Source organism: Mus caroli, chromosome 3 (genome assembly GCF_900094665.2).
Source record: "Mus caroli chromosome 3, CAROLI_EIJ_v1.1, whole genome shotgun sequence".
NCBI classification, from domain to species: Eukaryota; Metazoa; Chordata; class Mammalia; order Rodentia; family Muridae; genus Mus; species Mus caroli.
In genome coordinates, this window is record NC_034572.1 from 89044274 (window position 1) to 89056664 (window position 12391).

At 47.4% G+C, this 12391-nt stretch overlaps 1 protein-coding gene across 5 annotated transcripts; it reads left to right on the forward strand.

The window, feature by feature from the left end:
* The first annotated feature begins 4554 nt into the window (after positions 1 to 4554).
* On the forward strand, positions 4555 to 11740 carry Rfx5 (regulatory factor X5). Of its 5 annotated transcripts, none has more exons than XM_029475510.1 (10): positions 4555 to 4698; positions 5445 to 5576; positions 5778 to 5811; positions 6172 to 6254; positions 6698 to 6817; positions 6913 to 7032; positions 7147 to 7228; positions 7522 to 7723; positions 8213 to 8316; positions 8681 to 11740. In XM_029475510.1, the coding sequence occupies exons 2-10, from the start codon at positions 5464 to 5466 to the stop codon at positions 9752 to 9754; spliced, it is 1932 nt and encodes a 643-aa protein (XP_029331370.1). In that variant the 5' UTR covers positions 4555 to 4698; positions 5445 to 5463; the 3' UTR covers positions 9755 to 11740. The 5 variants fall into 5 exon arrangements, with proteins under 5 accessions (XP_029331370.1, XP_021014704.1, XP_029331371.1 ...); XM_021159045.2 differs by having other exon boundaries at positions 4556 to 4639; XM_029475511.1 differs by having other exon boundaries at positions 4589 to 4628.
* The last annotated feature ends 651 nt before the right edge of the window (positions 11741 to 12391 follow it).

The window sequence follows — 12391 nt, forward strand, 5'->3', positions numbered from 1 at the left end:
GACCAGGCTGGCCTCGAACTCAGAAATCCGCCTGCCTCTGCCTCCCGAGTGCTGGGATTAAAGGCGTGCGCCACCACGCCCGGCCTGACTTTTTTCAATTAATATTTGACAAAGAAGACAAACAGAACTACCACATGACGCAGCAATTTCACTCCTGGGCACATCCCCAGAGAACTCTGTACCTTACCATAGAGATGTTTGCATGCTCATGTTTATTGCTGCAGTATTGTGAAGAGTTGGAATCAACTCACCTGTCAACAGTGAGTGGACGATGAGGATGTGGTGTGGAAACTACTCGGTTTTAAAGAAAAAGGGAAGTTAGGAAACTGCAGGAAAATGGACTCCAACTGCAGAATATTAGGTGAGGTGACAATCTCAGAAAGAAAAAAAAATCTACATGTTCTCTCTCATATCCAGAGTCTAGCTGATGACAAATGCACAAATGTAAAGGAATATACATTCAGTATAACGTGGAAAAAAAGGAAGAAAAAAGGCCAAGTATCAGGGGATGAGACTGAAGGCAGGTAATAGTCACAAGTTATAAGAGGGTACAAAGATAATTGATTTTCTAGTTCTAATTCTAATTTGGTTTGGGTGGTGGATGAGTGAATAAAATATATATGATACTGAAAGGGCGGTGGTGGCATAAGGCTTTAATCCCAGCACTTGGGAAGCAGAGGCAGGTGGATTTCTGGGTTCGAGGCCAGCCTGGTCTACAGAGTGAGTTCCAGGAGAGCCATGGCTACACAGAGAAACCCTGTCTCAAGAACCAAAAAAAAAAAAAAAAACCAAAATTAATGTGAATCTTTACAGCTTCTGTGTTGAATAATTTTGGTTCATGGTCGTTTTGATAATTTGCAAGTTTTTTAAATAATAAAGTTCATAAGATTAGAAAATACAATAAAATAAAAACACCATGAAGATGTGTGAGCTCCAGTTCCCTGAAGAAGCCACAGTCATCTTAAGGAGTGCATGGCCTTGGCAGACTAGAATTCTAGTCAGTTCTGGAGCATGGGGACTCATGGCCTATAAGCCCAACACCCAGAAGACTATGGTAGGAGGATTGCAATGAGTTCAGGATGAACATGGGTACATGGTGATTATGAAGTCAAACCTGACTGGAGTGAAACAATGTATTTGAAAAGAAAGAAAAAGACAAACAAAAATCACAGTTGTGAAAATTGTGTCACCAAAATTCTCTTGAGCTTAGGCCCTTAGGCCAATTGCCTTAACTTTCTATCTGATCTCTGGACTAATAAACTTCTCAAAATGTATCCACTAAGCTTAGTAAAATGTCTAGCCTCCACCCACCCCAAAACTAAGAACACTGGAAGGCAGAGTGAAAAACCAAAGAAATACATTCTCTATATGACTAGAAATACATTCTCTATATGACTAGAAATGCATTCTCTATATGACTAGAAATGCATTCTCTATATGACTAGAAATGCATTCTCTATATGACTAGAAAGCCTTCCTAGTACAGCCTCATCTCCCTGCTCCCCCAAATTCCACAATTCTTGGTTTCCCCAGGACCAACAGATGCTAGTGGTTGTGTTTAAAATGGGCCTGGAGTCTCAAGAAAACAACCCCATGTTCTAGCTTGTTTGCTGCTGCAGTGATAGAACAGTCTGACCTAAGGCACCGGGAGAGGAAAAACATTTATTTCATCTTTCACCTCTAGGCAACTATCTATCACTGAGGGAAGTCAGGGCAGGTGCTTCTGTAACTTTGAGTTTTTTCAAATCCTAATTTTAATGATGGTTCTTAAATGCTTTACCCTTCCTTTTAGCCTACCACTCACCAGAGGTAGTGGAAGAGAAAGAATGGGGGGTGGGGGTGGGAGTGGATCTGTTTTAAAAAGGTTCTTAGGAGCAACTCCAGTCGTGTCCTCTGGAAATCAGCAGTTCGGTTCACAGGTTAGGAGGCAGCGGCAGCTCAGTACACTTGCAAACACTTCATGAATACACCAGCAATCCAATTTGGTAGAGCTGGGTGACTCGACCAATCAGAGACAGTCAGGTCTCAGCCTTGGCTGGAGTCAGCAAGAGGAACCAGGAGGAACACCAGAAGAAGTTCTTGCCTGTGCTTCTCAGGGAAGCAAAGATCATTGAAGATGCGAAACCCACAAGCATTGCACAGCTAGCTGTACCAGCCAGCCAAGCTCTGTCTCCATCACTCTCTGGAGTCCTATTTATGCCCTCCAAACATCACGTGTCCTCCCCGTGCCTTGCCTCAGCACGTGCATCCAATCAGCCTGAGCCCCCGGAATCCAGACAAATGGAGCTCAAATGGACAATGTAAGGCAGACCAATACATGCATGTTGTTAGCAAAGAATCCTTCATCACGTGTCCTTTCATGTGCTCACTTTAGCAGAACGTCCTCTCTCTTTCTCTTGTGCCTGCTTCAGTGAAACGTTCCTTCACAAGTTTTTCTTAGTCTTCACCTGTGTCCACTTCAAGAAAACACTCCACGTGTTTGCCCCAGCAAAACACCATCCAACACAACTGACTTTCCAAAGAACCCCTAAAAGTTTCCACTTCAAGCTCCAGCAGGAGCAGAGGCAGGAACCACAGAGGAGAGGTGCTTCCTGGCTTACTCCCTACCCAACTTTGGGTCCCTTGCTTATACAGCCCAGGCTGCCAACCTAGAGGTCCTGTGCCTCGTTCTGCGTGGTCAGAAGGCTGCCTCATGGTCTTGGTTGGGTACCCTCAAGTAGCACAGTATTAGCAAAGTGTGACTCTTAGCACAGGAAATGACTTTAACTCAGAGAGCAACCTTGAGCATATTATCTCTAGGAAAAGACTGACTGGAGGGTGTCTGCCCAATGGCATCTTTCTTTACCAATTCCTTTAAAGAGAACTTGTTTGAACTCATTACCTCTTCCAAAGAAAAGATTCATGTCCACTTCCCACAGTAGGGGAAATGGGGGTCTCAGTCCGGGTGTGGAGACAGACCACGAGCACCTCCATCTTTCCCCCTCCTTTACAAAAGCACACCAGTCAGAACTGGAAATATGACTTGGGTGTCACATCTCTGCCGTGACAAGACTATTGACCCAGGGACCACGAACACTTGAGAGAGGTACAAAAGCTTGCCCGTGCATTTTTCATCATGATTTCAACAAATCTTAACAAAGAGGGTTAAGCACCTGAAGGGAAAAGTTATCACAGGACTAAATTCCTTTTTCCTCCACTTGACCAAAATTCCAGTGTTCACCAAGCAGGGAACTCCAGGAGTGTGCCCCCCTAGGAAGGAGATGAAGTACACCCAGGAAACGGAAACATGAACAGGCAAAGGTGGGCAAGGAGAAAAGGACTAGAGAGGCTCAACAGACAGGCTTTATTCTAGAGCATACCTGCAGAGGGGGTGGGGCCAAGTGTCTAAAGTGGAAGGGCCATACCATTTCCTTTTGTGTCAGCAGTTGCTATGGGTAGCCAGGCAGACAGGGTCAAGCAACCAATAAACATCTCTTGTGGTTTACTAGGGTAGGAGGGGTGGGGTGAGAAGGAATCTGGAAAAAGAGTTGGCATTAGCTTTGGTTCTGGGGGAGTTTGTCGTGGCTTAACTAAAACGGAGGCACTTTATAAAATGGCGATACCACAGCTAACAACAGAGAAAAAACCATTTTCTCTTAATGTGGTATAGCTGCTAAGGATTTGCAGATTCTTTGTGGAATGAGGGGAAGCCTGCAATCCTAGAGGCTGTTAGCCACATGGATGGGTAAGCAAAGAGGGAAGGACTAATGGTTCAACTTGGTTTTTTGTTTTTTTTTTTTTAAGTTACAGGACTTTAAAACGAATTTCCATCAGTAGACATCATTTTCTAGCAAAAATGTAAAAACATCACCTACTGATTATTTCGGACAGCTCTGACAACCAAAGGCAACAATCAAACATGGTAGCTATCTGTGGCCATTCCATTTTGTAAAGCTCCCCAATTTTGTTTAAACAGAGTTCCTGAAACCTAAGAAATTTGGTTCTCACAACCAAAGTAACTTGGTTTTATAGATTCTTGCTCTCCACGTCCTTATCGACGCCCCAGTAATGGAGTTGTTTGGCTTTTTTTTTTTTTAATCAAACCTTTTTACATTTTTAACTCACCTTATTCCCCAGCTACAACTAGCCAATCACTTTCCCTGTAACTCCCGTCTGTGGTTCTTGGATCCTAGAGGGCATCTACGTAGATATTCCCAAGTAAAGCCCGCGGTCGATCCCTTATCTTCTTCTTGCTGATCTTACAACGCACAGGATCACAGGGCAAAAGACCAGATGCTCCAGAAGCAGCCAAGCGCCCGGGCTCTCATCCTGCGGTCCCTTTAAGAACAGAACTCTTTCCGGGCCCGCAGACCTAACCGACCCCAGTTTTAACCGAAACCAACCTGGACTTCCCCCTCTTGACTCAAATAAGACTAACTTTGGATTTTCCCTCCCCTCTCGACCAATCATATTCTGTTACCAGGCAGACTTTCACTGCCTTCGTCTTGGAGGCAGCAACGGCCAATCACAGAGCAGGCCGTGAGTGTATCCAGGCAGATCGCGGCTGGCACAACCATTCAGAAAAAGGAAAAATAAAAGCAACGCACGAGCCCGCCGGCCGGGCACCGTGGGGCTGGGCAGGAGCTGAGGTAGCCACAGGGTAGTTTCTCTTTCTCTCTCCCCTATCTAATGTCCGTGCTGGAAGGCGACGGTTCCGAGGTAGGAGGGGCAACAGCACTCGGGAGCTAGCAGGACCAGCTCCTTGCCCCTGCGCACGTGCCCGAATCTGGGACCCTGTTCCCCGCAGGGTTTCCTGCGCCCAGCCCCCTGAGTTCGGAGACCTAGCCCCTGCGGGGCCAGCACCTGGGGTTGGGGTGGAGGGGCCCGAGGGGAGTGGGGACGCTTTGGAGTGGGATGTCGTGGGATGACGTAGGGTCCGCGCCGCGGCGAGGGGGGCAGCGGGGGAAGCCGTGGCGAGACTCAGTAATGAGAACTTGGGCCCAGTTTTTTTCAAACCTGGAAAGGCCGAGTATGTTTGTATCCCTTTCCGACCTTCCAGGCAAAATCAATGGCGAGGAGTCTATTAGAAGACCGGAGAACTTTGGCTTGTCGTTATAGGTGTTTGGGGAGGAGGGGGGAGCTGGGGGGTGGTGTTGCAGCACTGGAAGAAATTGTAAGATTTCTTTTAACGTGGATTTCTCCACCCCATCCCTTCCCATAACAGTTTTCCAGATTTGGGAGACTTCAAAAGGTGGGACATATAGAATGGAGATGTCAGAGATCTCTTTGGGTATACAAGGGCCTGATAAAGTAACGGAATAATTCTAATTTTAGAGAAGGCAAGTGGCGAGGAAAACCACTGGAGGAAGCTTTGCTTCTGTTTGTGTTTCTGGGTAGAGACAGGAGGATTGCCTTGGAGGTCTCTAGGAGAAAGGGTAGTTAAATCCTCGTTGATCTCCTCTCAGCTGTAGCCCTCATGCTGGGATGGCAGAAGAGAAACCTGATGCTAAGAGCCCCAAGACTGGGGCAAGGCCCCAAGCTGGTGCTGACGCTGGGGAACCTACCACCCTTCTCCAAAGGCTCCGAGGTACCATTTCGTAAGTAACTGTCTCTGTCTCCAAACCCTGTTCCAGACCCAGCTGTAGATCCTTGTTACCCTGCACTCCTCCCTCAGGCAAGTCTTTCAGAGCAGGCTGAGGTCTGTGGTCTGTAGCTGTTTGGTCCTTTTTCTGTCTCTAGCAGTCAGACAAAGGGATGGGGAAACCTTGTGACCTCCAGCTTTCTCTTCTTCTCCACAGCAAGGCCGTGCAGAACAAAGTAGAGGGAATTCTGGTAAGCATGCTGGGAAGGGACAATACAGGTGCCATCACCGAAGGGTAAGGGTGATGTTGATGTGAGAGAATAACGGTTCATGGGGGCGAGGCGGTGCTGTCCACGTGTGAGGATCATTCTTTATCCTTCTGTGACCTATGTAGGAGATGAAGTCAGACCCAGTCCCTTGCCCTTTCTCCCATTCTCTCCATGACAAGCCCATAAGGTTGCCAGCACAGTGAGCACCCAACCTCAAGTCATTTCTTAGGTCCCCTTTCACCCTGACAACCTGACATGGAGTCAGCTGGTATGGTCGAGCTCAGAAGATCATTCACTGGACCCGTGGCTTCATTTCTCCACCTCTGTTCCCTTCTGCCTCAGCAAGAAGTACAGAAATTCTCGGACAATGACAAGCTATACCTCTACCTTCAGCTCCCATCGGGGCCCAGCGTTGGCGAGAAGAGGTACTTTGGTGGTAGTGTTTATATGTCACAGGTTCTGATTTTGAGTCTCGCTGTATTGAGTCAAAAAGTAGGAGATGAGGATGAGGAGGCTGGAGGGATGGCTCAGGGGTTAAGCACACTGGCTGCCCTTGGCAGAGGACCCGGGTTGTGTTCCCAGTACCCACATGGTGGCTCACAACCATCCATAACTCTCAGTTTCTGGAAATCCGACACCACTCTCTGACCTCCGTGTCGTGCACATGCACATATGCAGGCACAACACTCATAACAAATGAGAATCTTTTTTAAAAAGTTATAAAGAAGAAGTAGGAGATGCATAGCTCAGAACCTTTATCAAGAAGTGAGGCCTTTTGCTCGATTTATCAGGGAAAGGTGGACCTGGGACAAACTGATTCGATCTGGCACCATCAAAGCCATGCTTGCCCCTTTGGCTTGTCTTACAGCTCAGAGCCAAGTCTGCTCAGCAATGAGGAGTATATGTATGCCTATAGGTGGATCCGCAATCACCTGGAAGAGCACATGGACACCTGCCTGCCAAAGCAGAGCGTCTATGATGCCTATCGGTGCGTACAGAAGGCGCAACTTGCTGGAGTGTGCCCCTTGAATCCACCAGTTGCCCTCTCTGAATACCTTGTCACTCTCCCTTCTGCTCACTCAGAAAGTACTGCGAGAGCCTCGCCTGTTGCCGCCCGCTCAGCACAGCCAACTTCGGTAAAATCATTAGAGAGATCTTCCCTGACATCAAGGCCCGAAGACTCGGTGGCCGGGGCCAGTCCAAGTATCCTTGACCCAGAGATTAGGACTGGAGGACCTGGGCAGGAAAGGAACCATATACAAGCAGCCTGACCTGCCTACAGGACTTAACTTTTGGCTGTTCCTTAACGTGGATCAGATATTGCTACAGTGGCATTCGAAGGAAGACCTTGGTATCGATGCCACCATTGCCTGGACTAGACTTGAAGGGATCTGAAAGTGTAAGTATGACCTTCCAATGCTCATTTTCCATTCCAGGTAAAAGACAGAGGCTTTTAGGACTTGTTTTAACGGCTGGGAAAACCAGAGTCACTCAGACATTGCTTCTGAGGGCCCTTCTGCCTTCCCTGTCGGGGAAGCATGGGAGAAAGAGAATTGGAGTTTCTGAGTCTCAAATGGATAGGACTGCAAGCTACTGCTGTCCTCAGTCTGGTCTCTGCTTTAGTCAGTAGTAGAGTCGAGAGACAAATACTTTAGTTCATAATCTGAATGAGCATGTTTCTCTCTACTCCAGCCAGAAATGGGCCCAGAAGTAAGCCCAGCACCTCGGGATGAACTGGTAGAAGCAGCCTGCGCCCTGACTTGTGACTGGGCAGAGCGGATCCTGAAGCGGTCCTTCAGTTCCATCGTTCAGGTCGCCCGCTACCTCCTGCAGCAGCATCTCATCTCTGCCCGGTCGGCACATGCTCACGTGCTTAAGGCCGGGGGTCTTGCTGGTGGGTGACCTGCTCTATTAGTTTTCTTTAGTTTTTCTTTCTGGAGATGTACACAGGGTCTCACTATGTTGCCCAGGATAGACTGTAACTCCTGGGCTCAAGCAGTCCTCCCACCTGAGCCTCCCAACACCACATGCTGAGTCTGTCACGGTTGGTTCTCTAGGCCTTCCAGAATACAAGGGCAGACACACCTTTGATTGCTTTCTGTTCCTAGTGATCCTTTCTGTGTGGATGGACAGGTGTGCAGGCCAGAGGCTATCCACTACTGTCACTCCTCAGGATCCTCACTGGGACCTGAGACTAGGATAGCAGGCCAGATCACCAGGGATTTCCCTGTCGTCAGCTCCCCAGTACTGGGATTGAGGATAGACAAGCACACCACCGTGCCTGTTTTTTATCTGACAGTTAGACAGGTAAAAAACTCATGTCACTCTCTTCCCTGGCTCCCTCCTCACCCTTACTTTATTATCATTTCTGGTCCCTCTGCAGAAGAGGATGAAAGAGCCCCTCGAGAACGGTCATCATGTAAGTCCAAGAATGTCGTAGAAAACCTGGAAGGGGGAGGCCCCAAGAAACCAGAGAGACCGGCCCAGGTAAGGTCTCTGGTGCCCAGGGCTGGGGGTCTTAATGGACCCTCCTGGCAGTGACCCTCCTACATCTTCACTTCTCCCTTTCTTCCTGTGCTCAGTCTTCTTTTTTATTTTATTAGTTTTTTTTAGATTTATTTTCCGTGGATGAACGTTTTGCCTGTGTGCATGTATGTGGACCATGTATGCCTGGTGTCCAAGGGGAGAAGCCTTTAGATCCCCTGGGACTAGAGTTACTATTGTGAGCCAGCTGCCATATGGGTGCTGGGATCCTCTGCAGGAACAACAAATTCTCCTAACCCCTGAGCCATTTCTCCAGCCTCTGAATTTATAGTCTTTATACCTTACTGTGGCTCTGTTTGCATTTTAGCCTCCTAAAGAGCAAGAAGCCCGAGCTGGGACAGACCTTCCAGGGCGTGCAGAACGGAAGAAGAGTGTAATTGACAGCTCAGTTCCAGCAGCCAGTAAGCCGCAAGTTAATGCTCTTGTGGCCCGACTGCCTGTGCTGCTTCCAAGAGCACCACGATCACTTATCACACCCATTTCAGGCACTCTGAAAGTAGCTACACTGCCTCTACCCACTAGGGTTGGAGGGCCCCAGACAGCTGTGCCCATCATCAACATGATCTTACCACCTGTTCCTACTTTGTCAGGGGCTGGGCCTGGGCCTGGCCTTGGGCCTAGGTTTGGGCCAGGGCCTGGGCTTGGGCCTGGGTTAGGGCCTGGGCTTGGAGCTGGACCAGGACCCGGGCTTGGAGCTGGGCTTGGGGCTGGCCTAGGGCTTGGGCCTGGGCGAGTTCCACCTAGAGCACCCATTCTGCCTCGAGGTGCAGAGAACAGGGAGGTAGGCATAAGTAGTGATCCAAGACCTCATGACAAGGGTATCAAAAGGACAGCTGAAGTGCCTCTGAGTGAGGCCAGTGGGCAGGACCCACCAGTTAAAGAAATGAAGCACGAAACACAGGATACAGTAAGTGAAGCAAAAAGGAAGCGAGGACGCCCTCGAAAGAAGCCAGGAGGGAGTGGGGAAAGAAACACTACTCCTGAGAAGTCTGCAGCTATTGTGAACTCTCCCCGATCCCCAAGGTTACTCTGGGAGACATGGGGCTCAAAAAGAGAAAACAACTTCATTGGGAGACCAGAAAGACCAGGGCCAGTGGGTGAGGCTGAGCGGGAAACGGTGCTTGTGCAAGGTCAGCAAGATGGTGCTGTTTCCAAAGGAGAAAGGAGCTTGAGTTCCCAGGAAGCCAAAGAAGCAGAAGATAAAATTCCTCCTGTCACTTCAAAAGTGAGTGTTATCAAGGGCAGAATTCAAAAAGAGGCTCTTCAGTTGGTAAAGGGAGAGGCTGATGCTGCAACACAGGGCAACAAAGGGTTAAAGGGTCGTGTACTTCAAAGTTCCCTAACCCATGAGCATAAAGACCCCAAAGCCTCACCCCCATGATAGACAGACAGGTCTGTGGGGGAAGAGTGGCCATGTTCATGTGAGCTCTGCCTGCTGCCTGGCAGAGGCCCTTCACTGAGCCTGCTCTCATCCAGCTAGTCTTCCCCCCAGGGAACCCAGAGGCCTGGCTTGCTTTGTGCCTCGTGGCTGCTTCAGGCCTTTCTAGCTCAGTACCATGGCTTTAATACAAACAGCAAATCTGTAATGACTTCCCACCTATATCCCTGTGCTCTCCTAGGAGATAGGGTAAGTAGGTTAGGGATATTCTGACTTCTAATCATAGGGAACTTAACTCAAAACTCATTAAAGATAAAAGCAGTTTATCAGCTGAAGTTGCAGAATCAAGAGGCAGTCCTGGCTGCAGGTGAGGCTTGATCTGATTGCACTCTGTTCTGCTTCACATAATGTAAAACCATCCTTAGTTTGGACCACTTCACAGCCGCCAACACTCCCAGGCTTCTGTTTGACCATTATATCTAAGCAGAAAGAAAGGGTATCTATCATTGTGACAGGAATCCTAGCAAAAGCCCAAAGATTTACCATGATTAACCAGCCCAGGTCACTTCCACCCTTGGCCAGCTAGTGTGGCCAGGAAGATGTTTATGCAAATGTGTCTCTACACATCGTGGACCACCTTTGGAAAAGGGTGGAGTCCGCCTTCTCACAGTCCCAGGTTCCCCAGATGGAGACTTGGGTGGAGGATGGAATTGTTGCTGGGGAGCAGCTCATGACTGCTGGGTGCGGTTTAGCTTGCTAGGCTGGGATGAGCTGGACTGCTGCTGCCTGTCCCCGGAACCCTCCGTGCGTCTCCCTCTCTTATCTCATTGTAGCCTCAGAAGGACAGAGAAGGAAGCCATTCTCTTTAGTCTCTTAATTCTTACAGGACAGCTTTCGCACCTCTGTCTCCCAGAACAAGCTCCTTTTAGGGTCTGAATCTTAAACTTTCTCCGCAGCCATGTTTCCTACCTCCCAATCTAGTGCCACCTTCTCAGAGGATATGAATGCCCCCCCCCCACCAAGTCATTTCATTACATTACATTCATTCTGCATCCACCAGATGTCATGCACTTGTCACACGTGTCAGGACCTAGCCAGGACTGTGGGCTTAGGCTGGATTAACAGATGCTGCGAGTCTGGGAGCACCAGCAGGAAGGATGCAGACACTCCAGATGTATCCTTGGGAACAGCAGGAAACTAGCCCATGTTAATCAAGGACCTACTCCGTCCTCCCCACAGGATAGCTTCTTGTCAGGGAATCTTGGTTTTATTCCCAAGAAATAGATTTTCTTTCAGGGAGATACCACCCATTTGTCCATTTATTTCCATGAGAACAGTTTTTTTTTAATTATAAGTAATCTTTTATATCTATAAAGAAATATGTACTATAAATTATGAAATGCAATGAATACCTATGACCCATCATTCAATTTATACATTGAAAGTATTAGTTTTTTCCCCCTTGCCCGGCCTCTTCCTAGAGGTAACCACTGTCTTTAATTTTATGGTCATTAATCATTTGTTTATATATCTTGGCCATGTGTGTATATATTCTTTAGGAATGTATAATTTTGTATTGCTTGTATTTTTAGCTTTACAAAAATGTTGTCCTGTGTTGCTTGAGGTTTGCTTTTTTGCACTTACCCATTGTTTCTCCGACTCCTCTGTTGTGATTGCTATGACTTGTTCCTCTGCATCTGTATAATACCCCATCAAGCAACTTAGCCACTCACCTACTGAGTAACACTTGGGCTGTCGGCAGGCTTCTGTTATTATACACAATGCTGCTATGAACATTCTTGTATATGAGTGCCTTTGTTTTTAGTAAGATTTCTAAAGAGGTTTCTAAGATGGTCCTGGATGGTCCTTTTGGTCTGTGTACCCTCTGAGCTGGGGACTGTTGCCTCTTGTCTTACTTTATGGAAGAGTTTACATCATATAGAAATGAACTGTTCTTGAATGTTTGATAAAAACTCACCTATAAAGCCATCTGAGCCTTATGTTTCTTTGTGGACATAATTTGTTTTGTTTTGTTTTGTTTCAAGACAGGGTCTGTTAGGTAGCTTTGCTGCCCTGGAACTCACTATGTAGACCAGGCTGCCTCTGCCTCCCGAGTGCTGAGACTAAAGGAATGCACCACTGTGTGCTCTTTGTAGGCATAATATTAACTACTAGTTCAAGTTATTTAATAACTATATATACTATTTGGGCTCCTGAGTCGTTTTTCCAGGTTAGTATGCATTTCATGTCCTTTCTCTTTCCTTTCTTTAAAGATAGAATCTCACTGGATGTCCCTGTTTGGTCTGGAACTCACTGTGTAGATCAGGCTGGCCTCTGCCTCCAGAGTGCTAGCATGAAGGTGTGTGCCATCAGCACTCCGTTCTTTCAAACATGAAGCTCATGTGTTCTCTTTTTCTTTTCATTTCCGCTACTTACTGTGTCATCCTTCCCCTCCTGAGTCAACTCTACCAAAAAGTTTAGTTATGAATCAGCAGATGCTACTACTGTGAGCTTTGTTGAGCCTCTGATTATTTCAATATCGTGAAGCGTCCATATTGTTTCCTACTTTTGTAAAGGTCTGATTTTATGTTCCATATAGTTAGTATCTTTTTTGTTTGTTTGTTTTTGTTTTTGTTTTTC